The 27,266-nt window shown below is 38.5% G+C and overlaps 1 protein-coding gene across 2 annotated transcripts in view; it reads left to right on the forward strand.

Moving 5' to 3' along the window:
* LOC121324192 (E3 ubiquitin-protein ligase UBR1-like) overlaps positions 1 to 26,825 on the forward strand; it is a 46,989-nt gene extending 20,164 nt beyond the window's left edge. The window contains exons 14-47 of one of the 2 annotated variants that reach the window (XM_041265764.1): positions 218 to 346; positions 810 to 990; positions 1,341 to 1,402; positions 4,492 to 4,599; positions 5,006 to 5,071; positions 5,234 to 5,335; positions 5,574 to 5,637; positions 6,040 to 6,164; positions 6,592 to 6,644; positions 6,871 to 6,973; positions 7,742 to 7,790; positions 8,158 to 8,312; positions 9,040 to 9,136; positions 9,272 to 9,369; positions 12,563 to 12,643; positions 12,908 to 13,089; positions 13,667 to 13,872; positions 14,518 to 14,611; positions 15,554 to 15,706; positions 16,036 to 16,136; positions 16,907 to 16,994; positions 17,566 to 17,714; positions 17,811 to 17,866; positions 18,561 to 18,657; positions 20,130 to 20,197; positions 21,078 to 21,225; positions 21,460 to 21,547; positions 21,699 to 21,835; positions 22,479 to 22,587; positions 22,726 to 22,782; positions 23,268 to 23,345; positions 24,166 to 24,336; positions 25,558 to 25,659; positions 26,320 to 26,825. In XM_041265764.1, coding sequence (XP_041121698.1) covers positions 218 to 346; positions 810 to 990; positions 1,341 to 1,402; positions 4,492 to 4,599; positions 5,006 to 5,071; positions 5,234 to 5,335; positions 5,574 to 5,637; positions 6,040 to 6,164; positions 6,592 to 6,644; positions 6,871 to 6,973; positions 7,742 to 7,790; positions 8,158 to 8,312; positions 9,040 to 9,136; positions 9,272 to 9,369; positions 12,563 to 12,643; positions 12,908 to 13,089; positions 13,667 to 13,872; positions 14,518 to 14,611; positions 15,554 to 15,706; positions 16,036 to 16,136; positions 16,907 to 16,994; positions 17,566 to 17,714; positions 17,811 to 17,866; positions 18,561 to 18,657; positions 20,130 to 20,197; positions 21,078 to 21,225; positions 21,460 to 21,547; positions 21,699 to 21,835; positions 22,479 to 22,587; positions 22,726 to 22,782; positions 23,268 to 23,345; positions 24,166 to 24,336; positions 25,558 to 25,659; positions 26,320 to 26,461 — 3,699 coding nt within the window. In that variant the 3' untranslated portion in view covers positions 26,462 to 26,825. The remainder of the gene's footprint in view (positions 1 to 217; positions 347 to 809; positions 991 to 1,340; positions 1,403 to 4,491; positions 4,600 to 5,005; positions 5,072 to 5,233; positions 5,336 to 5,573; positions 5,638 to 6,039; positions 6,165 to 6,591; positions 6,645 to 6,870; positions 6,974 to 7,741; positions 7,791 to 8,157; positions 8,313 to 9,039; positions 9,137 to 9,271; positions 9,370 to 12,562; positions 12,644 to 12,907; positions 13,090 to 13,666; positions 13,873 to 14,517; positions 14,612 to 15,553; positions 15,707 to 16,035; positions 16,137 to 16,906; positions 16,995 to 17,565; positions 17,715 to 17,810; positions 17,867 to 18,560; positions 18,658 to 20,129; positions 20,198 to 21,077; positions 21,226 to 21,459; positions 21,548 to 21,698; positions 21,836 to 22,478; positions 22,588 to 22,725; positions 22,783 to 23,267; positions 23,346 to 24,165; positions 24,337 to 25,557; positions 25,660 to 26,319) is intronic. The other variant, XM_041265765.1, reaches the window with a different exon arrangement.
* The last annotated feature ends 441 nt before the right edge of the window (positions 26,826 to 27,266 follow it).

The raw sequence follows: 27,266 nt of genomic DNA on the forward strand, positions 1-27,266 counted from the left end.
AGCATCATAAAAGGCAAGGGAGGCGGGGACCTTTGCTGCTTGAGTATGGTACAGTTTTCTTTTAACTCTTGTAGCATTGCTACGACAGCACCCAAGAAAGACACAAACCTGTTTTTGCTTTACAGAACTAGGACAGATGCCATTTTTGAACATCTTATTTTGGGTTAGAGAAGTTAACCTTAAAGGTGGTCTGACCTAGGGGTTCCATGTGTTTCAGGGGATGGAAGAAGTAAAGAGGCAGTTTGGCCAGCACATAGAGGTGGAGCCGGAATGGGAAGCAGGCTTTTCCATTCAGATCCAGCTGAGACACACCCTCTCCATGTTCCAGGACTGGTGTACAGCTGACGTGAGTAACTTGCTGTTTGCTAAATTTACTATTACTAGAGAATAGCACAAGTGATGTCAATACCTTGCTTTCTCTGATAAGATAAAAGTACCTCCTTTTGCATTTAATTGCTTGATGATACAGGGTATTGAAAATTACATATTGATATCTAAGGGAATTCCTAGAACAACCATGATCCTTGGCATTACCATGACCTGTAACTACGGAGCAAACACAGCTTCCCTTTTAAAATAAAACTAGAGTGATTCAAGGCAGACTTTTAAACAGGTCACTGTGACAGGCACTAAATTGCTGTTTTGTTAGAGCTAGATATTTTAGCGTTTTGTGTAATTGAGAAAGTATATTGAGATCTCCTGCTAATAGTTAATTAAATCTGGACTTTAGGCTTGATCTATATAGAGAATTATTCCATCTATACTGTTCTAAACACCTCTGTATAATACTTGTCTAACTATTTCTGCAGGAAGAGCTGCTGTTGCAGGGCTACAAGGAATGCTACAACACTTTGATGTCCTGTACTAATCAGCCATTCAAGAGCGAAGAAATAGACACCCACATGTGTAACCATGTTCTGCGCTGCAAACCATACAAAGTGTCTCAGGACCCTGTTAGCATCCACCTCCCAATCTCCAGGCTTCTGGCCGGTGAGTGACACCTGTAACAGTCAATTCCAGATTTATGGCTCATATCAAATACATGTTTCATTTTTTTTTTTTGTCATGGTGCAGTGTGTCGCACGACACATTCATTTGTAGCATGGTGTCCAGTGTGGAGAACTTTACAACTTTAAATGAAGCATATAATAAACACAAGATCATGCATCAAAACCAGAATATATTGGTCTATGTACAGTATGTTTATCCATGCCTTTCATGTTGGTAGTTTTGTATATTTGTGTATGTTATTGAAATTTGTGTGTTAAGATACCCTGTAAATAACATCTAAATCAGAATGAAAGGGGCCTTCCAGGTTTGATTATATGTTCTGTTTGCAGGTCTATATGTCCATCTTTGCAGAAGCGGTGCCATCAATAGATTGCATGAGTACCTGCCTGCGGTGAGTACCCTGCTAGGTGTTTAGGTTGCTACCAAGACAGACTCTGCTAATTAATGCAAGCCACAGCCTGTGCAGTATACCGATGATGATTTCCATCTTCCCTTTCTTCATTCTATATCTCACAGACTTAGATGGAGGTAATTGTCAAACTTAACACCTGGAAGTGGGGCATGCAAATTGAGATCTTTCTTGGACCTAGCATGGTACCATATATATTTTTAAACAAATAAAAACATTAAATACATATTCAAAAACAAATGCTTCTTACCAGTTCTTTGTGGACTCCACACAACAATGAAACCTTTCTGCTTTTTTTTTTTCCTTCCTAAATCGAAATTTCTGCTGAAAGTATACCTGCTTGCATTCTGTGCTGGTCTGCCTAAGCATTTGGGGTGCAGAAGAGATAATGGGCATTTTTTTGCTGTGCAAGCCGTCATATTATCTGTTGAAGGAGAATCTTTTGCCTGCGGTTTTCAGCTTTCGCACACTGCTATATTTACCCAGAGAGCGGCTGTTCTGATTCTGTTCTGAGGTCTGGGTCACTGGAGATGAGCGTGGAGACTGGCTGTGTGATCAGGACAAACAGTGCTGGACAATCGGTAACTTTCTTTGGAAGGGGCAAAGGCTGACCTAACACCGGCTCCGCCCCCTCCCCCTCCTCAAGTGATGGCTTTGCAGCCTGGTTTCAATACTGCAGAAGCATTGACACTCCTATCCCTAGCCATTAAAGCTGTGGTGTCCTTAAATTGTTATTCAGCTCAGTGAACAGCCATCTCATATGTTGTCGCCCAAGCCTTCTACTGAAATGTACGCACAGCAGCACGGCAGCAACGTCTACTGGATTTGAGTATTCTAGACACCTCTGCTTCTGACACTTTTCAGGGGTTTCCTTTTAGCCCTGACATGTGGAAATATGTGGAGTCAGTTTGACAAGGCCCTTTAGCTATAGCCCCTACCTTACCAAGGTCTCGTAGGCTCTATAAAATACCCACAGGTCATAAGAATGACGTTTTTAAAAAACCTACAGTTGAGCCTGCACTTGTGTCTGCCACCCTGATAAACAAACATTCAGAGGCTTCCAGAACTATTTGAGAGACATTTTCTGCAGTCTCTGTGGGCAGATTACTAAGCTCACATGGAAAGTTACCAACATGGCCTGTGGATGGACTACTGTCTGACCCCCATGCCTGCAAATTTGGAGGTAGCCAAACAGCTAAAACTGAGTTGCAAGCAGCCTGTGATTCTTTGGATAGATCAGCTTGTGTAATGACTCGTAGCGTGGTGGCACGTAGGACTGATACTCTACGGTCTGCTTCTCTGCCTGCTGAGATACAGGGACAGCTAGTAGAACTGCTGTTTGGAGCAGACATGAAGGAGGTCTGCAAGACCACGCATGAGGCGTGACAAGCACCGAATTACTTCGGACATATGGGCCCTAAACAACGTCCGAGAAGGACAGTGTATCCCTTTTCACTCAGAACTCCCTCAATCAGAGATCAAGCACAGTGTTCTAGACTGACATTCAGTGAAGGGAAGGGCTGTAATTCAGGAGGTCTCTTCCCTGGTGGCAAAGCATGCCAGTTACCATAGACCAGCAGGATCAAGGGTTTTATTTCCATTACTTTGTGGTTCCAAAAAATAACCAGGCTCAACAAACTTACAATATCTCCAAAATGCTGACTCTCCACCAGATAATACAGTCGCTAGCTTCATCATGTTGGCTGGCACTAGTGGACCTGGATACTTCCATGTGCCAATCTGGGACCCACATCGACAGTACCTCCGATTCACCATAAGAGGGCAACATTTTCAATTCAGTGTGCTTCCATTTGAAATTTCAACAGCCCCACGGCCTTCACAAAGGTGATTTCAGTAGCCGCTGCTTCTCTGAGGGGTCAGGGGATCCAGGTGCACCCTTATATAGATGACTGGTTGCTAGCAGCTCAGTCATAACAGCGAGCTATCCGGGATCTTGCTGGGCTGTTTTCAACAGCTAGGTCTGATGGTGAACGAAGAAAAATCCATACTGGTTCCCACACGGAGGATCTCCTTTTTTGGGGGCGACTCTAGATACTCCTTCAGTTACTGCCACTCTGTCAACCGACAGAAAGGCTGCGATAAGGAAGCTCGCAGCGAGATTTGTAAAGTTCAGCTCTGCTCCGGCGAGTGCATTCCAGCAACTATTCCAATAGCCATTCGCTTGGTACTGAACGCCTGCATGCAAATGAGGGTCCTCCAGCACTGTCTTCTTAGTCTGTGGTCTCTACAGTCACCTAGAGCAAAGCAAGATGCAAACTGGTGGGTTTCCACCGATATACTAGATCTCGCCAATCCTTTCAGGAGCCAGCAACCAGCAGGTATTCTGTTCTCAGATGCCTCACTGACAGGGTGAGGTGCTCACATTAGGGGATCAGGACGCTAGGACGTGCAAGTCCATACGAGTGGCACCTCTGAGGTGGTGGTTCAGCAACTCTTTTAGAAATGGGGTTGCCCTCAAGTAGATCCGTTTGCGTCAACTGAAAATACTCACTTTTGACTGTTCTGCAGCTGCTTCACTCATCAGGTTGCCCTAGCATCAGGCACATTCTCAGTTCCCTGGGGGCTGGGTTTTCTGTACGCTTTCACATCTTTTCCCCTCATTCCAAAGGTGTTACAGAAAGTTGACAGAGAACAGGCGCAGGTTATACCGGACTCCACATCTGTCTTCCCACCCACCTTCCCCCACGGGTTTTGGTGTATAGATAAAATACATGACATCTGACCCTTCTGCGTCATTTCCTTTTATACAATCGGGTGGGATTGGTGTCCTCACTCACGGATAGAAAAAGACCACCTTCTGGGAGAAGAGGGCGGGTTGTCCATGTGTTTCCTAGCTTGACAGAGCAAAGGTTTCATTGTTGTGTGGAGTCCACTCCGAACTGGAAGAAACCCATTTACAGGTAAATTCCATCTTTTTTTGTGTGAAGCCTAGATTGTGAATGGAAATTGGAATTTCTAATTACCTATAGAAACCCTTTAATTATACAATGTATAAACGTTTGCTTAGATTGCTCATTATTTATTACATTAACAATGTGTTTGTTGTTCAGGGCTGTGACATTGCCTACATGGTGGAGTACCCACTACGTTGCCTGGTGCTGGCAGCACAGGTAGCAGCTGAGATGTGGCGGCGAAATGGACTTTCTCTTGTTAGCCAGGTAGGGTACAAGGGGACTGATGAACCTTCATGAAGTACACTGCAAACCTGTGCATTTATTATAACATTCTATTTGCCCTTTTGTGAATAGTGGCTTTAAAGATGACTTTTTTATACCACTAAGACTAAATCTACCTGATTTTGGTAGTTTGTTAGAAAATATATATATATATATATATATATATATCTATATATATATATTATATATATATATTATATATATATCTGTTATATATATATTTAGATATATATGTTGTTTAAATTCAGTATATATTGTGTTGATTTAAATCATATATATACAATCTTATATATACAACATTAAAAAAATAAATAAAACTGCTGTTAATACAAACTTCTGCTGAGAAATAATAAACTTGCTGGAATTGTATGTATTTTTGTAATTTCAGGTGTACTACTACCAGGATGTAAAGTGCAGAGATGAAATGTTCGATAAGGACATCATTATGCTACAGGTATATTTGATATTTAGATTTAAATGGACTCCAAAGTGACTTGACCAGTTCAGGGATTTGCAATGGGGAAAAAGTATGTGGCATAAAGCAACTGAAAATTGGGGTCATATTCAACACCAAGCTCCCACACAAGTAGCCAAATGTGTTTGTTACTGTCCACAGATTGCTGCTTCTAAAATGGACCCCAACCATTTTATGATGCTAATTCTACAGCGGTTTGAGCTGTTTGAGTATTTCAACCGGAATACTGTCAGCAGAGATAAGGTGAGTATTAGAGCCAAGTGAAGTGCTTTACATTTTACTTCAGCATATGTTTGGTAATGATTTATATGTATAGGCTAATTTTTTTAACATTCAATGGACTACTTTTTTTACTGACACACCTCACAACCCCCACAGTGAGATAATCATGTAGTCTGAGTATGAGTGAGAAAGTGGTATGTGAAATGCATTTCTTTTCTTTTTTTTCATCTCCTGAAGTGCATTTTCCCTTCTCCTGTAGGAACTTGCCAAGCAGTTAAACCGATTGACAGAGGAAATGCTCCATCTTCTAATCATTATTTTAGGTAAGCCCAGTATCTGTTTAATTCCATGTCTTGGAATTCCTGTATATAATATATTCCTGTGTATATATATATATATATATATATTATATAGATATATATATCTATATATATATATTTACATATACATATACACACATATATATATATATATATATATATATATATATACATATATATATTATATGTGCAGTGTTTGTGCAGTGTATATACTCATTGTGAGATGTTGTACTAAAATATTACCAACTCAAAACCTAAGTTCCATGAGTTAACAGCATTTAAGAGCTAATTTAACTTCAAAACCAATGGAGGTACTTACAAAGGCTCAGATAAAACACAATGTACAATTGAGTGTTTAAACCTATGCCTGAATCACCTTCTTCTCTTTACTGTCCCCTGTTGTAGGTGAAAGATACATCCCTGGGATCAGCAATGTGACAAAGGAGGATGTGATAATGAGAGAAGTGATCCATCTGCTCTGCATTGAGTCCATGGCACACAGTAGCCTGGTCAAAGCCTTGCCTGACAATGTGAGATCCTTGTGTTTTATGCCTACTTCTTTTGAGCCTTTTTATTCTCAAGGACCACAGTTTAATGTTGTGTGGTTCAGAGGAAACCACACAGTTTATTTGTTTTGTAAATATAATATCACTCCCTACTGAACTTAATATAGAAAAAAATGCTAATTCTGAATGGCCTGCCATAATCTTTTTATGGTTGTTTTTTTTCCACTCCAATTTCAGTAGGGTTGCTGTCTTCTGCTTAACACTGGAACACAAGCTTAGTAAATCTAGCTCCTTGAGGATTTATTTTTGTATTGTGAGAATTAATTATGTGGCTAATTTTAAAATTGAGAAGGCTTTTTTCACACTGTGATACACTAATGAAAATGTACTCACTTTTGTTCTGTTTTCATGGAGATAACAGCAGGTTTCACTGTTTTCTTTCCCGTAACAGGAAAACAATGAAACTGGTCTGGAAAATGTCATCCAGAAAGTAGCAACATTTAAGTAAGGATTTTTAGTTTCCATTGCAAATCAACTTATTTTGTATTGAGATATTTGTTACACAATATGTAGATTCTACTCACACTCCTTGCAGATTCTTTACTAATGTTTGTGTTCAACCAGCATACCACATATGTAAAGCAAAATAAATGCTCCCTTTCATCTTGTACCTGTCTGTTTGTCAGACAATGCATTCAGGGTGTGATTATTAATTTTATTTCTTGTCTAGGAAACCTGGTGTCTCTGGGCATGGTGTATATGAACTGAAGAAGGAATGTTTAAAAGAGTTTAACCCTTTCTTCTACCACTACTCCAAATCTCAACACAGCAAGGTAACCTTAAAATCATCAATTGACAAAGACAGGCCAGTATGCAGAATTTCCTGTAATAATACTGGGTATGGTCAGTAACTAGTTAAAGTAGCTGTTATGGGGATCCTTGCAGCAAAATGAATAGTATTCTGAACAAGAAGCTTATAGGAATTTTAATCCATATTTGTATCTCTTTATTGCACTAACATCACCCCTGAGACCCCTCTTAAAGCGTTGATTAGTTATTGTTACTTTTATTTGTGAATGCAATACAATAGATTCAAAGTCACAGCCTCTTCCTGGTATCATAGGTCACTTTTACTCCATTTGTAAGAAAAAAAGATCTTCAGTACTACATACTACAGAGTTAAAATTGCTAATGCTAGTACCGGTAAGAATATAAAGTTGTATTTTAAACCCTTACTTGACACTCCCTTAAAATAACTAAGCCAATACATTCTTATTTTAAATGTTATATTGAAATGCAAATCTATTTTATATTTGAGGAGCTGTTTTAAGCTTTTATAATGCTTTGCCTTTGCCTTTTCCTGGTTGCTGGAGTTATGGGCCAGTCATTAGTTATGAGTTTGGAAGGGGGTTCTAATGATTCTCACAACCAGGAAACTAACCAGGCTACAATGAAAAGCATTATGCTACTTGTTGGCCGCATGGTTAGTGTCTTTGGCGTGCTGTTGCTTTATAGAGTTTTAATGAGTATGCACAGTTGTCTCCCTCCTTTGTCTAAATTGGAATAGAGGTTAATATGCTTTTTTTTAAATTCAATTCAAGGCAGAAGATGCACAAAAGAAGAGAAGAAAGCTGGAGAACAGTGATAAAGGTGTGAAATAAAAAAAGTTTTCTTGAGTTCAGGCTCCCTATTATGTGGGATGTAATTGGATGAAATGATCAAGGATGACTGTTTTATCAATAGACAAAAGTCACATTCAGTATCCGTGACTGCAGGGAGCTGTGTTGTGCTTACCGATAAATCCCAATATTTAACCATAGAGATATATTGTTTCACATTTTGTTAATACACAGGGAATCAATTCAACTGTATCACAGGGAGAGGTTTCCAGCCTTGTTCATTTTTCAGACAAGTGACACTCAGATGCATAGGGAATTAGTAGCCAGTTAGAAAAAACTTCTGCTTGTTGTGTTGCTTTTTTTTTTTTTTCCCCTTTTAATTTAATTTTTTTCTCCAGCTCTACCTCCTCCAGACCCACCCAGATTCTTTCCTGCCTTTGCGAACATTGTGAATGTGTTGAACTGTGACGTTTTGATCCATGTGCTCCGAACAGTGCTGCGGAGAGCAGTGGAAACCTCAGGGAAGCTGTGGACTGAAGCCATGATTCAGAGGGTATGAAACAACTTTGTGGTGCTTTGCTAGATGTGCACATGCAAGAAATATAGCTTCAAACTCCCTAAGGTCATCCCTCTAACTTCAGTGCCATTCCATTAAAGTGCTATGTTAGGATTTTTGAGGTGAATCGTGGTCTATCGTTATACATAGAAGTTTGATCATGAAAGTCATGCCAGTAGTCTATATTGATGACTTGTCAAATGTATCAGACTGTACAAGGGTGTGTGAAGAATACAGACCTTTACTATTACAGGTGTTAATATATGTAGCTATTGTATTTGACATGTGTCTTCTCATTCCATTTGGTTTATTCTAGAGCAGTTAATATACATTGCCTGGCCACTTCATTTGGACCCTTCCTTAAAATTAGGTTGGGCCACCATTTATCCTAATCATAGCCTTAACATGACTTGGTATAGACCCCACAAGATGTTGAAGGGTGTCTACAGGGATGATCATTCAGTCATTTAATGTTTCATGCAGTCGAGAGATTGACAAAGGATTGTGGTGATGAATGCATTGTACATTCATTACAAGCATGCTCAATTAGATTGAGATCTGGGATTGTGGTACCCATGGAAGATGCCTGAATCTTATCATATTGAAAGAAGCCATTGCCGTCAGGGAACAAGTGCAGCCATCTCCTCCTTTTCCATCTAAAGGGTAGATACTTGTTCCACTTATTGTACTAGTAGATGCTTGTTTTCTTCCACTTTTTTAACAGGTGCTCCATCTGATTGGTCAAGGGTTGCTAGAGGAAAAGCAACAGTTGGAGGCAAACGGGGAAGAAGTAGCCTTTGACTTCAGCCTCAAAGCAAGAAGTATGTTGTGTGTTTTATTTATATTTTTCTGTGCCAGTTCAATCACTTCAGAAATAATGTTCAGAGCAGTCTTGTGTGAAAACCTTTGCAAGTGTGTAATTTGTGCAGGATTAGAGTTGTTTGTTTTGTTTCTAGGAATTGAACACGGGAAGTCACTCCTGACTTTTTTAGAGAAGCTGAAATTGGTCCCTCCTTTGGAGGCGCAGAAGGACATGATCATCTGGACTTTGCAGGTAGAAGCTAGAGCCCTTTTCTCTTTCTAATTGGCTGCCCATTCACCCAATTTTGTTTATCTTATATATTTTTTTCTATTTCTTATTTCTGTCCATAGGCCTTATTCAGTCTGTTTATTTTTACTTATACTTTTTTTTACTTATTTATTATTTTTTACTTTTTTTCACTTATTTATTTTTAAATTTTATAATTTCTAGAAATTTCTTGAAAAACAATTACATGAAAAATATTTTTTTGTAAGTAACCAGTCTCCTTTACAATCACACACCAAGTTAAGTGGCCTCCTCCTGTGTTACATTGTAGTGATTCACATGATTTCAGAATAAATTCAGCAGTTCTTGTAGGTTCCCTCTGCTGGGTAGTGCATTTCAAAGCAAAGACTCAACCTTGAGCACCAGGTCGCTTTCAAAAGAACTCCAGGACAAAGTTGTTGAAAGACACAGATCGGGATGGCTATAAAAAAATATCAAAGGCCTTGAATATCAATTGGAGCATGGTCAAGACGATTATTAAGAAGTGGAAGGTGTATGGCACCACCAAGACCCTGCCTATATCAGGCTGTCCCTCCAAACTGGATGACCGAGCAAGAAGCAGACTGATCAGAGGCTCTACCAAGAGGCCAATGGCAAGAGTTACAGGCTTTTATGGCCAAGACTGGTCAAAGGGTGCATGTGACAACAATATCCCAAGCAGTCCACAAATCTGGACTGTATGGTAGGGTGGCAAGAAGGAAGCCAATACTCAAGAAAGCCCACCTTGAATCCTGTTTTTGAAGTATTCTGTAGCCATGTGGTAAAAAGTTTTGTCGTCTGTCGAAACTAAAATGGAACTTGTTGGCCTAAATGCAAAGCGTTATGTTTAGCGCAAACCCAACACAGCGCATCACCCAAAGAACACCACCCCTACTGTGAAGCATGGTGGTGGCAGCATCATGGTATGGGGACGTTTCTCATCGGCAGGGACTGGGGCACTTGTCAGGATAAAAGGGAAAATGAATGGAACAAAGTACATAGATGTCCTTGAGGAAAACCTGCTGCCCTCTGCAAGAAAGCTGAAACTGGGACGGAAGTTCACCTTTCAGCATGACAACGACCCAAAGCACACAGCCAAAGCTACACTGGAGTGGCTAAGGAACAAAAAAGTAAATGTCTTTAAGTGGCCCAGCCAGAGCCCTACCTAAATCCAATTGAAACCTTGTGGCATGACTTGAAGATTACTGTCCATCAACGCTCCCCAAGGAACTTGACAGAGCTTGAACAGTTTTGTAAAGAAGAGTGGTCAAATATTGCCAAATCTAGGTGTGCAAAGTTGGTAGAGACCTATCCCAACAAATTCACAGCTGTAATTGCTGCCAAAGGTGCTTCCACCAAGTATTAACTCAGGGGGGTGGAGACTAATCTAATTATGATCTTTCAGTTTTGTATTTAATATACAGTACTGTGCAAAAGTTTTAGGCAGGTGTGAAAAAATGCTGTAAAGAAAGAATGCTTTCAAAAATAGACATGTTAATAGATTATATTTATCAATTAACAAAATGCAAAGTGAGTGAACAGAAGAAAAATCTAAATCAAATCCATATTTGGTGTGACCACCCTTTGCCTTCAAAACAGCATCAATTCTTTTAGGTACACTTGCACACAGTTTTTGAAGGAACTCGGCAGGTAGGTTGGCCCAAACATCTTGGAGAACTAACCACAGTTCTGTGGATTTAGGCAGCCTCAGTTGCTTCTCTCTCTTCATGTAATCCCAGACAGACTCGATGATGTTGAGATCAGGGCTCTGGGGGCCATACCATCACTTCCAGGACTCCTTGTTCTTCTTTACGCTGAATATAGTTCTTAATGACTTTAGCTGTATGTTTGGGGTCGTTGTCATGCTGCAGAATAAATTTGGGGCCAATCAGATGCCTCCCTGATGGTATGGCATGATGGATAAGTATCTGCCTGTACTTCTCAGCATTGAGGAGACCATTAATTCTGACCAAATCCCCAACTCCATTTGCAGAAATGCAGCCCCAAACTTGCAAGGAACCTCCACCATGCTTCACTGTTGCCTGCAGACTCTCATTCATGTACCGCTCTCCAGCCCTTCGGCGAACAAACTGCCTTCTGCTACAGCCAAATATTTCAAATTTTGACTCATCAGTCCAGAGCAACTGCTGCCATTTTTCTGCACCCCAGTTCCTGTGTTTTCATGCATAGTTGAGTCGCTTGGCCTTGTTTCCACGTCGGAGGTATGGCTTTTTGGCCGCAAGTCTTCCATGAAGGCCACTTCTGACCAGACTTCTCTGGACAGTAGATGGGTGTACCAAGGTCCCACTGTTTTCTGCCAATTCTGAGCTGATGGCATTGCTGGACATCTTCCGATTGCGAAGGGAAGTAAGCATGATGTGTCTTTCATCTGCTGCAGTAAGTTTCCTTGGCCGACCACTGCGTCTATGGTCCTCTACATTGCCCGTTTCTTTGTGCTTCTTCAAAAGAGCTTGGACAGCACATCTGGAAACCCCTGTCTGCCTTGAAATTTCTGCCTGGGAGAGACCTTGCTGATGCAGTATAACTACCTTATGTCTTGTTGCTGTGCTCAGTCTTGCCATGGTGTATGACTTTTGACAGTAAACTGTCTTCAGCAACCTCACCTTGTTAGCTGAGTTTGGCTGTTCCTCACCCAGTTTTATTCCTCCTACACAGCTGTTTCTGTTTCAGTTAATGATTGTGTTTCAACCTACATATTGAATTGATGATCATTAGCACCTGTTTGGTATAATTGTTTAATCATACACCTGACTATATGCCTACAAAATCCCTGACTTTGTGCAAGTGTACCTAGAAGAATTGATGCTGTTTTGAAGGCAAAGGGTGGTCACACCAAATATGGATTTGATTTAGATTTTTCTTCTGTTCACTCACTTTGCATTTAGTTAATTGATAAATATAATCTATTAACATGTCTATTTTTGATAGCATTCTTACTTTACAGCATTTTTTCACACCTGACTAAAACTTTTGCACAGTACTGTATATCATTTTTTTTCTCAATAAAACTTTTTCCCTTAACAGTGTAGAGTATGGTGTGTAGATACGTGGAAAAAAATGTAAATGCATGAAACTGAGGCACTAGCACAATATATATGTGTGTGTGTGTGTGTGTATATAACTATATGTAATTTAGTTTTTTTTTTTTTTTCTTTTGAAGATGTTTGAAATAGTGAAGTGTCTCCGGGAGAAATCAAGTCCAACTGCAGCAATGAGTATTGAAACCATTAAACCAGAGGAGGTAATTTATGTATATATAAAATTTTTTAAATGTTTTTATTTAGACAGGTTAAAAAGGCAGTCGACATACCACATCCGGGGGATTGAAATAGACAGACATGTGAATTAAGGAAGGATCCCTTATTGTTCAACCAAGAATTTTCTATATTAAAGAAGGAATTTTCCACAGCCTGTGTGGATTACACCACTGCCCCTGTTGCATTCAGAAAGAACCCTGAGTAAAACACTGATTTGTCATGGTTGGGTTTTTTTTTTTTTGCTGCAGAGCATTCAGGACAAGGAGAAAGCAGAAAGGAAGAGGAAGGCAGAAGCTGCTAAGCGGCATCGACAGAAAATCATGGCCCAGATGTCTGCCATGCAGAAAAACTTCATCGAGTCTCACAAGATGCTGTATGAGAGCACACCCCAGGCCCAGGGGCCAGGAGAGCCTTCTGTACCTGAGGATAGGTGAGAGCCCTGCAGAAACTGACTAGTGCTGACCAACATACAGGACTGTCGTCCACCAGGAGAAACTAACAGACCCTTGTCTTGGAAGAGTATACTAAACCGTTGCAGTTTATTGAAACAAATGGTTATGGTATTTCAGCAGTCCTGTGCAGTTGTTTCGCAGTGTCCCTTACTTTATCGATTGCCTTTGTATGAAGTGAATGCTGCTTCTGAAATGTACAGTGAAGTGTTAGATCTCAGCATCTACAGGGTGTAAGTCAAGCATCATAAACATAATTTTATAATATTGGTTGTCTTTTGTTTCTTGCGTGAAATTTCTTTAAGCAATGAGAAACAATTTCAGATCGTTTTGATGTGTGGTGCAAATAATCAACTGTTGATTAAAATAAGGAACATTGGCGTAAAATATGATATTGCCTGTGATAACTGACTAATGGAGCATGCTGTATATGGTACTCACTATTCCACACTATGGTTTTCACCATGCTCTGTTTGCTTACAATGCTTTCAGCTTGTTTTAACGCACTTGGACACGCTGTACTACAGAAAACATTATGACGGTAAACTTGTTCCCTAGCAGCTCGGCAATGACCCTGGGAGAATCCAGAGTGGCTCTGGGCCCGAAACGTGGTTCTGGAGTTGTGGAGAGGGAAACTCTGACCTGCATCCTGTGCCAGGAAGAACAGGAAGTCCGAGCAGACAGCACAGCCATGGTTCTGACTGCATGTGTACAGAGATCTGCTGTACTGACCCAGTGCAGGGGCAAAGTTTTACCCAACACAGGTCAGGAGTGGAAGATCACATTAAAAACAAAAACAAGCTAAATTCTTATATTTGAGAGTGTGAGTGAAGGATATGTATACAAGCTACACTAGAGCTGTATACATAAAAATAATCAAGTTATAACACTGAAACTCAGTTATATTACTTATTCAGTCCACATACTGGCAGTATTAATAGTTAACACACATTGAGATATTTATATTGGAATACAAGATAAAATCAACATTCAAATCTGAACTTCAGTTTTCTCCTAATATAGTCTGGATTTAGTTCCGTCATTTTAATATTTACTAAACTGACCTCAAAGTAATTGCATGGTGAGTGAGTACATGCTGTGCTTTTTGCGATATCATTTGAAATGGAGCAACATTTCTGGCACTATTCTTTAGACTTGCATTCATGCCCAGTATGGGCATTTTGAAAAACACGAATGCATATTATAGGGCTGTTACACATGAGGATCACAAATGAAGCCAAAAGTAAACAACACAATTGAAGGTGACAGTACAGAATCTTTGAGTACCAAAAAACTTTGTTTGAATTTTAAAATTGTTCCCTTTTGAGAACAAATTCTTTACATTCTGCATTGAAATGACAAGGATTCAATTTTCTTGTTGTTATTATTATTATTATCCTTTTTTTAAGAAACCTTCGTACCACTATTTATGCACCCTGACCTGGCCTGTGGTACACACACGGGAAGCTGTGGACATGTCATGCATGCCCCCTGCTGGCAAAAGTGAGTATTACATGAACTTGGAAAAACAAAATACTTTTACCTTTCAGACAGTGGATAATACCTGGATAAAAGGTTTGTTCATGAAAGTCATCAATTATTCACACATTAACTTTTATTTCATTCTGACTGAGATGTTCTGATAACGCCGTGTAACAATTTTTTTTTTTGTTCCTGGGTAGTAAGTGTTATTTCCTAATTGCTTATGCCTCAAAAGTATAGAAAATGGCTATTATTCCCCACAAACTTTGCTTTTGTGACCAGGACAGTGATATTTCAAAATATCACTATTTCCAATGGGAAAACGGGCAAATGTGTGTCTTTTCGTTCACATAAAGTCAGAAAAAAACAACATATGAATCCAAATTAACATGTATTTATACTAAAGTAATACAAAAATGACGACAAAAGATTTAGAAGTGAGTAGTTTTTCGAGATTTATGATTATACTGTATTTACAGAAACCTGTATTTCTTGGCATAATTCCTAAGCTAGTCTAAGGGCTATGTATTTAATATGTATTCTGCCATTTCACATCTATATAAAGAAAACTCAAAGTGCTTTATTATACCAGTAAATATTCATTTAAAAAAGTTAATTCAGTAAAAGAAGAAATGGAAAGACATTTTGTAAAGGTTTAGTTTTTTTATTTATTATTTTTGTACACATTTTGATTGGTGGATCTGTAATGTCACTTGATGACTGAGACCTAGGGCATCTTCCATAGCCACCACAATACCTGGTAGCTCACTGCAGCTGAGCATGTTTGGGATGAACTTAAATGGCTGGATGGCGGATGGAGTAATTGTGAAACTATAAAAAGATTTATTGTTTCTGCACTGGCATTAAGATATGGTTCACATTCTACCCCTGTCTGCTGGAGAGTGGTATGATATCTCTCTGTATGTCTCCTCCATGTTAAATCCTGTGTTGTCTTGTTTCCAGGTATTTTGAGGCAGTTCAGAACACCACCAGGAACCGCCTTCATGCAGAGCTGATCTTTGACCTGGAAAATGGAGAGTACCTGTGTCCCCTGTGCAAATCCCTTTGCAACACAGTCATCCCTCTCATTCCCCTGCAGCCACTCAAACTCAACTAGTAGGTACTCTGGCGATGTACACGCAAACACATGCTTTCCTATGTGATTTTTCTAGTGAGGGAGAGATTCTACTTAGGATGAGAGGTTTTACTGTGTTCCAGCTTCTAACAAGAATCCAAGGCAACTCTGGCTTTTCCAGACCAACCTTAACTTTTATGTATACAAGTCACATGTTAGCGTCTTAATTTATCTAGAAAAATGCTTATCCAGCTATAATGGCTAGGACATCCGAATCTGGTGATTGTCTGCTGGTCTTTACATACACGTGGTATTTACATCTGTGATCGGGGATATACTTTTTGGTGACATTCTTGTTTTCCTTTTGCAGCGATAATGCAGAGTTAGTGGGACAGCTTCTGACATTCCCCCGATGGCTGGAAATTGTCTTGGCCAGGATAAAAGGTCTAAAGGCCATGTCACAAGACAACGGTAAGTATACACCAGAATGAGTGGAGTACCCCTGATGACTAAACTACACTGAAAGGGTTAAAAACTGGGAATCTAACACAGAAAATACACATTTTGTTTCTTTCAGCCATCTTCATTTTGCATGCTGTTAGAACAGTTTTATTGTTGGATAGTAGTGAGAGCATAACAGCTGTGAATATCACCTTAGTCCCCTTTCAAGGGAACCTTGTTTTGCTCTGCGCTTGTTAAGAGAAGAGCTCTGCATTTATATTTTTATTAAGGCTATTTGTAGAGAAAGTTATAGACTTAAGATTTTAAAACATTTTGTAAATGTATTTATTCTGGTTATATAACACACTCTTGGAAAAATAACTACTATACTAAATGATGTAAAATCCATTCCATAAGAATTCCAAATTCTGCTACTGACACCGTACTGTGGTGTGCCTGTACGGTTTGAAAAATATTCTAAATGTATCTGACTAGACAATGTATAGGGACACCATGGAAGAACAAACCGTCCTTTAAAATAATGAATTTACTGTAAGTATAAATATAAAACTTGTTGTAGAAATAGGTTACTGGCCGGAAATTTGTGTTGATCTTTTAGAACTTCTTTTCTTTGTGTTCTTGTATAGTGATTCCTCATATTTCCAGACAATAACCTCCATTTAAATATTTAATTTAATACCTGATGCATTTAAAAAAGTGTGTTCATATCTAAAAAGCACAGTAGATCCAAATAAAACACCCTAGTTCAATAATTGTGTTTCAATTCTATTAATTTGTAGACGACAGTCACGAAATGGCAGAAAATCCATTCTTTGCAGAAAATCCTGCAGATTTTAGGTCTATCCTGAGTTTTGGAGTCCAAGCAACGTAAGTACCAATTGCAGCACATGGGTAAGGATTCTGTTTTCCTGGAGTTTTTTCATCAGTCTGTCTGTAGCCAGTTTTGATTGAATACTGGCAATTGTAATGTTAATGAATTCTCATCCAGATGATCAGATTTTATAATTGCACTGAGGAAAGCACTAGCTTGATTCATAAGTTGTACTTCAGAATTGTTGAATGAGCTTTTAAATGTAGAGATTATCAAATGTCAGTGCCTAACACTTAAACTAATGCCAACACACAAAACTTTGCATAGCCACAAACATTTCAGGGTATCTTGTTTTTATCTTCAGTCAACCACAGTTGTAAATGTTTTAATATCTGGAAGTACAGGCCAGATCTTCCTGGCAGTGAAGGTGATTTAATGAATCCCTGTGTCAGTGCAGTTCAGTGCTCATTAGTGCTGAACAGAGAAGCTGGTGTCTGAATCACTGACATGCAAAGAGGCACTGTCATTCTGGGCACCTCACCAAGACCTCACCCGTGTGTCATCATACAAGTCTTGCTGCATTGTTTTAGATTCGTCATTGACTTTAATCAAACTTTTCTCCTTTAGAGCACGATACTCGGAGAGTATCAATGAGATGCTTGTTGTGTGCGCTACAGCTGCCTACAGGGTGGGGTTAAAGGTCGAGCCAAACGAGACGGACCCCAGAGTCCCACTCATGTCGTGGAACACATGTGCCTTCACTATCCAGGCAATAGGTGAAGCATCCATGTTTTTTTGTTAATCTTTCAGTAGATATTACCTTATTTTATTAGACGTCTAAATAACTTGTTTTTTTTTTTCCCCCTGAACAGAAAATATGCTTGAAGAGGAAGGGAAACCTCTATTTGGATCTCTGCAGAATAGACAGGTAATGTGAACTCTTGACCTAAAGAAATACTCTCTTATATACAAGGCTGTAGGTTGTGCTTCTTTTCTAGTCCAATAAACAATGTCAGCAACATTTCTTGTCATGGAGGTAAATTAGGAGGTAAACTAGAGCTGTCAGTGTCAAGAAAAAGTTGCCCTAGACGCATGTAAAATGCATGCAGGCAGACGAACGTATTCATGTTCCCTCTGATTCTGATACATTCATTGAATTGTTCTAAAAGTATTTATCTGAATTTCTACATAGTTGAAAAAGCTGTTCTATAGATGTCTGTTAAAATGAAACTGACATACAGATGGACCGACAGACCTCTGTATACTGCCAGAATCAGATACTATCAATTTCCAGGAGAAAACCAATATTCATATGTGTGTGCAGGGGAAAATAATATGAACATGTGTTTTTTTTTTTGTATACGTTAAACTCACTCCTGACGATTTACTCAATATAACGACCAGCTCACTATTTAAAGTATTTCCTGTCAGTAACTTTAATTGGAAACAAATCTCTATTTTCTAGTTTACTCCCTTTTGATGCCTGTAATTAGGGGATTTCACTGTTGTATATAATTTATTAATTGTGTTCAGGTTTTTCCAAAACATTTTAGTCGAATGTTAGAAACCCTTGTAGAACCAATGAATGGGTCTTACTTTTATTAACTTTTATTTAACTGCAGCATGCTGGATTGAAGGCACTGGTACAGTTTGCTGCAGCTCAGAGACTTACCTCCTCACAAGCTGTAGTTCAGAAGCACTTCACTCATCTACTCTCAGGTACTGTACTGTCGTTTAGCCATTCAACAGTTTTTGTCTTTTTTTTTTTTTAACAGTGCCGGTTTTGAGCTCAGGTTTCCTTTAGAAATAAAACAAACATCAGATCTCTAAGGTATTTTATTTATGGAACACACAGCACTTTAACCAGTCAACTATGTACAATTAAAACTCAAACACAAAGTTTAATTTTCAGAAACAGCAACACTATTGCTGAGTATTTGGTATCCATAGCAGTAAGCATATTTATGAATATGATATTAGAAAGGTTCAATTTTGTAACAGTGTTATCTGATGGACACTTAAGGATGACAGTCCCTGGATAGATTAATTATGTAAATTCCCTCCTGCCTTGTTTCTCCCATTAAACTTGGATTGTTTATGTTTTTATGGTAATAGGTAAAACTAGGTTAAGTAGACAAATATTTTGGCTGGCGTATTCAGAGTATTTGTATAGGGATGTTCCTTTCATCAAGATTAGTATCCCTTCTGTAATTACATTGGTGTGAATTGGATGCAGTTGATTTTAATAGGGAAAAAACATTTGTGCCTAACCCTTAGCTGTCCATTTATTCAGCGCTTTTCAGACGCGTCAGGTCCAATTTATTTTCACATGCATGGTTTTATTTTAGACGTGCTGTTTTTAAAAAAATATTCAGAGTAAAACAGGTTTAAAAGGCATTGAATCCCAAAAGGACACTCAGTGCTGTATCTCCAGTCAAGCCCCACCCTTTGTTTGTTGTATTTTTCACATACCTCTTCATAGACATGCATACTGATAAATCCTCTCCTGATCACTCGTTTTATCACCAAACTCCTCAATAATGCGATCTAAGTCATTATGTTATTACTGTAACAGCTCAGAAAGCTCTGCAAATGTCTGTGATTTTCTTTGAGCGCTGGATGCAGAAAGAGCTATCTCCTTTTGTTTATGTCTGTGTTATTTCTATGGTGCATGGGTCTTTCGGATACGCCCCCTTTTTTTATTTTTTATTTGGCACCTATTGGTCTCACTCGGCCACTGAAAGGTTTTTCTCTGCTTTTTCTGGAGAAAAAACGACTAGAGACCTGTGCTTTTTGATGATATTGGACTGGAAAGGGAAAATTGTATCGGACCAGTCCGACATAGGACTGCAAAGGGTTAATACAAGGATTAAATTAAGTTGCTTAAATGGATGACGTCGTATTGTGATGGCTCGGACTCTAATTTATAGAATGATGATGCTGCTGTCTGGTGACGGTCATCTTTTTTCTGAGAGGATTAAGCTGCTGGAAGCAGTCCTGCGTACACCATTAAACATGATGTCATTTTAAAAGTCCCAGTGTAGTAATTGGTGCATTAAAGTTCAATCAATTATGTTCACGCCTGATGAAGCTTTTCAGCCTGGATATGTGCAGTCTGATTATTTAAATTTAAGATTTATAGGATAGCTTTCTGTTTAAACATAATTTAAACATAATTTCCCTCTTCCCAGCTTTGATACCTGATTTAAATGTTGATGGGACATCTTCAATCCTAGATGTTGACCTTTTTCATCTTTTGGCAAGTATTATTATTTTAAGTCTTTTTTTTTTTTTTTTTTTAGAGGCTGCTACTGTATATGCTGTTTCTTCTTCTAACCTAGGAAACTGGAATGGTTAAAACAAACTAAAGCACTTCTCTTGCATAAAACTTTTTTTTGACTGTTCTATTAGTTAATAAGTTGTGGGTAAAGTGTATTATTGTATATTCTTGCAGTGTAACATTTTGAACCAAAGTGGTAGAGAGGGAAACTCGATAATGCCATATTTTCAAAGCGGAACTAAATAAAACCGTACAGAAGTATTTCAAATCTTTTGTTGCTAGACTCTTTAATTCCATTTTCATGTCAAGAATCAAAACAGGTTTGAGATTTACATGCTAGTTTTACTGTCTGGTAAAATCTGAATTGGTGATTTTAAAATTAAAATAAATAATTCACAACCTTTCTGATAGCGATAGAAATAAGCCTGGCAGTATTTATCAAGATAGCACTCTGTATTGGAAAGCAACTTTGGCTATACTTCTTATCCCAGAACCACTGTGAGATTTTTACCTCCATGGGAATCTATGTAACTAGCTGTCTCACATCTGTCCTTCCAAACCGTGCATCATGCAGTCTATGTACTATCTGGTCTTATTACTACGCGTTGTGTCCCTGTTGAACCATCATCATCTCTACCATCTATTTAGCAGTCTAAACTCTTAAGGCCTATTCTTTATCTCTCTACCTGTCCACTTGAATTTATATATCCCATTAAATACATCAGTCATCTAATCTATTAGTTTACCCAGGTATGCTGTGGGTGACTGTCTGCCCCTTTTATCTCTCCTCTTTATTTTTTTAAATCTGAAGAGGAATGGCACAACTCATTTGCACCCTGTTTTTGTGTGTGCGTCTCAGGTGGGCCTGGTGCTTGCGATTCCAGCACTCTACCAGGAGGAGGCGGTGGACCTGCAGCCTTCTCCCATCAGCTCAGCCTACAACCACCTCTACATCCTCCAGCTGGTCACCATGGCACACGTGGTACAGATCCTGCTCACTTCTGATGGTAAGTTTTAAAGTCGAATGAGTTGCTGATACAGTCCTGACCACGCCATCAAACTCGCTAAAATCTAAATACCTCCTTTATGAGTCTTTATGATATAGTCTTTCCTGTTCATTTGAAACCTCAGTTTTACACCTTGTTCTTGGCTGTGAGAGATCACTGTCACTTGCTAAACTGATTCAGACCAAGGTTTTTTTTAGGATAATTTTTCTATTATGTTTTTTTAATGATTTATAGATCCCCCAGGGATGCTTGGAGAAGAAGAGGGGGAGGAATACAGATCAGCAACAGAGCTGTACCAGACCCTAGTACAGTGTACAGAGGGGTGAGCATTAATCGAAAGGATGGTTCATTTGGACAGGGTGGCATTGTAGACTTAATATATCGGGATGTAAAACTATAAAAAGCAAACTACAGTAAGTGCAGAAGTATATAGCAGTCGTTGTAAATGATGTGTCCTGATTTTGTTTGTGCAGGCTCAGTGGTGATGTGCCAGGCTGGTGTCTGACAGACAGAGTAAGGAGAGGGGTGGCCCAATTTCTCCGCTGTGCCGGCCTTTTCTTCAGCTGCCTTACTGGAATCCCCTCACCTGAGGTGCTATCAAGTAATGAAGGTACAGGAACTCCCATCTTTCTAAGACCTATTACGAGGCTCTCTTCAGTACTGAAGTTGGCCCCCATAAGAGAGTCCCAGGCTGTTTCACAGCGTACTATGGAAAGAGCTGAATAGACTGGCTTGTTTCCACTATGAACCAAAACAGATAGGAGGATTAATAGCTGTCTTCCAATGTTTAATCTGATAGAAGGACTTAGTTATGCACCTCATGTTTAATATTGGCTTTACGGATCATAAAATCTATGTGCTGATTTGAAGTGCAAATGAAGATCTGACTAAATGCAATTTCATTTAACTTTTTGTAATATTTAAGTGATTTTAGAAAGGTTCAGTTAGTTTGTGTGAATAACAATGTAATACCCCTCCTTTTTGTTGTATCTGCCTGTTAAAATTCGGTTTGAATAGAGATAAGTTGCTAGTAAACCAATTAAGGAAAAAATTGAAACAAATAGCTGTAAAATTGGCCCAAGTGGCAAATTAATGGAGGAAATCAACCAGTGTATGTGCAGAGTGAATGTTTTTCAACAGTGAATGGTTTGCATGGTATATCTCTATGTATGAATATATAGTATGTGGATGTGGACATCTGAGCATAATTATTTGGCATGTTGCTGATGATGTGCCATGTCCCCGTGTTGCAGTTTCTCTTGAAGGACACTTGGAGGCGCTGTGCAGTTACTTGGCTCTGCCCACTAACCTCTTCCAGCTCTTCCAAGACCACAAGGACACTGTGACTCCATTATTGCACAGGTACCATGTTATGCCTCTACACTTCCCAGTGTTTCTGGGAAGTGCAGTGTCTTTACTATGTGTCTTTATCATATTTTCTTTATCTCACACAAAAGTTCATAGTTTTCGTTCATGATGAATTTGCTACCGTGTTTCCAGGTGGTGTGGCAATCCAGCAGTTTCAACAGCTCTAACTGATAGAAGTTCAGTGATCAGGTGAGTGAAGATCTTTCATGCCCTACCCAGTGAAAAAACAATATATAGTAAGAGATATCCTCTTGGATGCATTTCATTTAACTGTATTATTTTTATTGCTATTTTAATATGTTACATAGCGCATATACAAAATAAAAAAAAAAGTTAAACACTGCTATTAAGTTATTTAAACATACTATTCTGTTGACGTACTGTTTTGGGGAGGTGGTGGCAACACAAAACCAGGTCAGATGTTGTAAAAGTGGCTTGCTTATTTTAGAATAACCAGCCCAGGAAAATTATGCTTGTAAAGGAACTTAGCCAGGCCAAAGTGTTTAATGTCTTGTCTGTTTTCCAAGCAATCTCATGAATTATTTATTGTAAATAATAAAATATAATTGTGTATGTGCCAAATACATATTTTACAATGGAAACAAAATAACTGTTAAGACACGCTATGGATTTGGTGAAATAAGAAAAAAAAAAAAAAAACTTTCTGTTTTCAGGTATCCAAGGAAACGGAACAAATTGGTAGAACTTCCAGCGGATTACAGCTGCCTTCTCAACCAGGCCTGTCACTTCAGGTAAGTGTCTATCCTGATCTGGTAGTATGTAGTGAGGGCTGGTAGCTGCTTAGCTGGTGCACTGGACAGTAGTGTGTATTTATATAACACAGTAATAGTTGGGTGTCAGTGGTTGGAATGTACATTTTATAGGGTAGAATGTAGTGAGCTGACATTCAGTTGTAGTGCAGAACACTATGGGGTCCATTATAATAACATAAACAATAGTGGATCTAAATACTTTTGATTGCATTTCAGCACAGATCACTTTCCACTTCCACTAAGTGATGAATATAGGGAGGTCAATGCAGGGATGGAAAAAGATACCTATTGCATATCTGTTTGATCCATTACTGGTTTTACTATGAGTTTAATAAGGCACACCTGAGCTTGTTACCTGTACACTGGGGCTAATCAAGTACATATTAAAGCCTGGAGTGGTATGCAGTATGAGTCATATTTCCATCCTTGTCAATGTATAACCCCTGGGGAAAAATTGAAGTGGGTTTATTAGTTAAAATATCTGCTTCTGTTTAGATCAGTACATCAGGTCAGTAGGTTTGAGCATACTGGACAGTTGTATAAAAAGGTATGAAATACTGAAGACCAAGACCTCTAAAACAAATAGCCTTAATAGTGATTCAATGCCAACATACAGTACTTTAATTTTAGACATGTGTGCAGGTAAATGATGGATAATTCTACTCAAAACAGAAGACCGGTGAACTAAATACTAAAAAAAAAAGCCTAAAATATATACAATACATTTTAGTATATCTACTCTTCATCCATTATTCAGGATCATTGAAATTGTGACTCTCATGTACTCTCTGTTGTGCAGGTGCCCCAGGTCTGCAGATGACGAAAGGAAGCACCCGACCCTGTGCCTCTTCTGTGGGGCCATGCTGTGCTCTAATAGCATATGCTGCCAGGAGACTGTGGAGAGGGAGGTGGTGGGAGCCTGTGCGGCCCACTCGGTCAACTGTGGAGCTGGCGTGGGAATGTTCCTCAGGTAGGCATAGAGCAAACTAGAGTGGTTCTTTTGTATTGGAATTACTCAAATATTGTGTTTTCATTCTTTATTAACGTGCTTTGACTACGAGTTCAGGAACTGCTCTTCGGTTCTAGTTGTCAGTTATATAGGTTAGATCAGGTAAAGGCACCATTAGAAGGTACCAGCACCCACTAATGCACAGCAGGATGTTGCCAACAAAACAAAAGGAAAATTGATGCAAATCAATTTTACTACATTGGTTTATATTTAAAGCACCTTAGCAGAATAAAAAAATAAATAAAAATAAAAGTAAAAAAGCATTTGCAATAAGAACCACTCTAGCAAACATCATAAAAAGGGGTAATGGCATTTAAAGCTACTTGCTTTTTATTTAATTTATATAAACAAGAGCTATCCAACCATAAATTCATTCAGAATGGTTATTCATATTCTGTTACTTTTAACTATTTAAGACATTCTGTATTCCTTACTAAATGGGGATCAGCACTGTAGTGTAATTGCAGGATTTCTCAATGTAGCCTTTCATTTTTCATTGATTTGAGCTGGTCTTTATCTAGATTGTGCATGAATTTTTGTTTAATTTAACAGATAGATGTAGCAGCCCTAACTTTGTGAATCCTACAGTGCAGTATTTTAGCTTGAGCACCTATTCACATCTGTACCATAAATGGCTTCCTAGCTTATCTACTCTTTAAGATATTATTGTCTGCTGTGCTTTTACAGAAAAACTATTCTGTAACACTTTATGAACAGCAGATAACTTGACATTGTATAATCAGCTTATGTTACAACAGTGACTAGTAAAGCTTGAGGCATATTTATTTCGTAGCTGTAGATTTTGACAATTGCGCAGTATGCAGACATGAGCAATGCTGTCCCAATTTGTATGCTAACCCCTTAAGTATGTGGCTTAATTGGTCAGCATATAATGTATGTGTTTAAAGTATAAAACCCTTCCGAGCAGTATGGATGAAAGCTGTTCAGAGCATTAACCTAATTCAATAACGCAATGAATCAAGCCTGTTGATTTATTTAACCATCATTTTATCAGCAGTATTTGCATGTTGCAGCAGAAAATGGTAATACAGCATTTCAGATAACAATAGGCTTCAAATAGCAGCCTTTCTCCTCTGGATTCCAGACTTTATTACCACATTGTAATCTCTGGCTGTTGCTAATATACAGTGTATGATTTATACTCTTGATTTCCCTCCCCAGAATCCGGGAGTGCGAGGTGGTACTAATGGGCAGTAAGACCAGAGGCTGCGTGTACCCAGCGCCTTACCTTGATGACTATGGTGAAACAGACCCTCAGCTAAGGTACGAGAAATTGGGTATTAGTGTAGGTTTCAGTATTGATCTAATTTCTTATTTATGAGATTGTGAATGAAGAGACAAGCTGATTGAATTATACCCCTTTCAGGATTAATACTGTAGTGAAAGCTCACTCAAACTACACTCAGTAGGCTTCCTGCAGTCAGAATGAGTTCAGATAAGCACTGCAAACCAGTATCTTCATTGCACACAATTGTTGTTTAATACTTCTGTGAACATCCTGACCAAGACACTTAGTTTCTGGTATTTATACTGTACCTGTACCTGGCTTTGCTTTTGAGCTGGTCTAGATAACCCTAAATTCTGAGACTGAACAGCTGCCCTCCTTCCTGCCAGCCCCACAGACAGAGAAGGTGGGGCTGGGAAAAGTTAAAAGGTCACATTGTCACATGATTTGATTGGAATATTTAGTCCAATACTCCAGACAAGGTTAAAGCAAGTTCAAATCCAGATAAAGGCAGATTTAGCAAAAAAAAAGTATAATTCGAAACACCATAAAATAGTAAGAGAAATTGAAAAAATCAATTACTCTAACTACCTGAATTTTGTGAATGAATCATGCTTACACTGGCAGACACCTTTGAATTGCAATTTGCACAATAGTATGTTTCTTATTGTTAACAGAGTTCTGTATTTGTTTTACAGGAGAGGTAACCCTCTACATCTTTCTCCTGAGCGGTACAAGAAGCTTTACCAACTTTGGCAGCAGCATTGCATCATGGAAGAAATCGCTCGCAGCCTGGAAGTAGTCAGCATCATGTTTGCTTTTGACTGGCAGATGCTCTAAGTAGAAATGCCAATTTGGCAGTGCTGGTGTGGATTCTGTGGCAGTGCTGAAGACCCCTTAAGCTTCACCCTTCCACACTTTAAATCGATTTTAAGAATGTTGGCTACTGGTTGCAGCCTTCAGGACGGACCGGCTATTCTGTAATTTGTGGCTGGGTTACAGAAAGTCAAAGGCTGTGGCTGCCAAGGGAGAGAAGGAAAATACAAAATCCCAGCCTGCCTTTTTTGTCAGAGTTCTTGTATATTGAATTTGTTTGGAGGAGTCAGTCGGGAGGCAGGGACGAGTGGCGGCAGTTTCACTGAAAGCTGAAATGTCATGTTTAAAAAATAGTGTGTCTGTGTGTGTGTGTATATATATATATATATGTGTGTGTGTCTATATATATATATATATATATATATATATATTATATATATATATATAATATATATATATATATGTGTGTGTGTATATATATATATTAGTATATATAAATATATTACATATATATATATGAGATATATATAGATATATATATATATATATGTGTGATATATCTATATATATAAGTATATATAGCTATAATCTATAGATTAATATATATATATATATATATATATATATATATATATATATATATATATATATATATATATATATATATTTAGAAACTATTGATTTACTAGATATCTAGATTACCACATTAATGCACCATATCATCTATGTGGTAAAATTGCTTTCTAATCACCCAGTAGGAATGAATGATGCTGTTGCACAATATGAACTCTTACAAAACTGTTGCAGCAAAAATGATTAGTCAATTCAC

The sequence above is a fragment of the Polyodon spathula genome, chromosome 12, assembly GCF_017654505.1.
Source record: "Polyodon spathula isolate WHYD16114869_AA chromosome 12, ASM1765450v1, whole genome shotgun sequence".
Taxonomy (NCBI): domain Eukaryota; kingdom Metazoa; phylum Chordata; class Actinopteri; order Acipenseriformes; family Polyodontidae; genus Polyodon; species Polyodon spathula.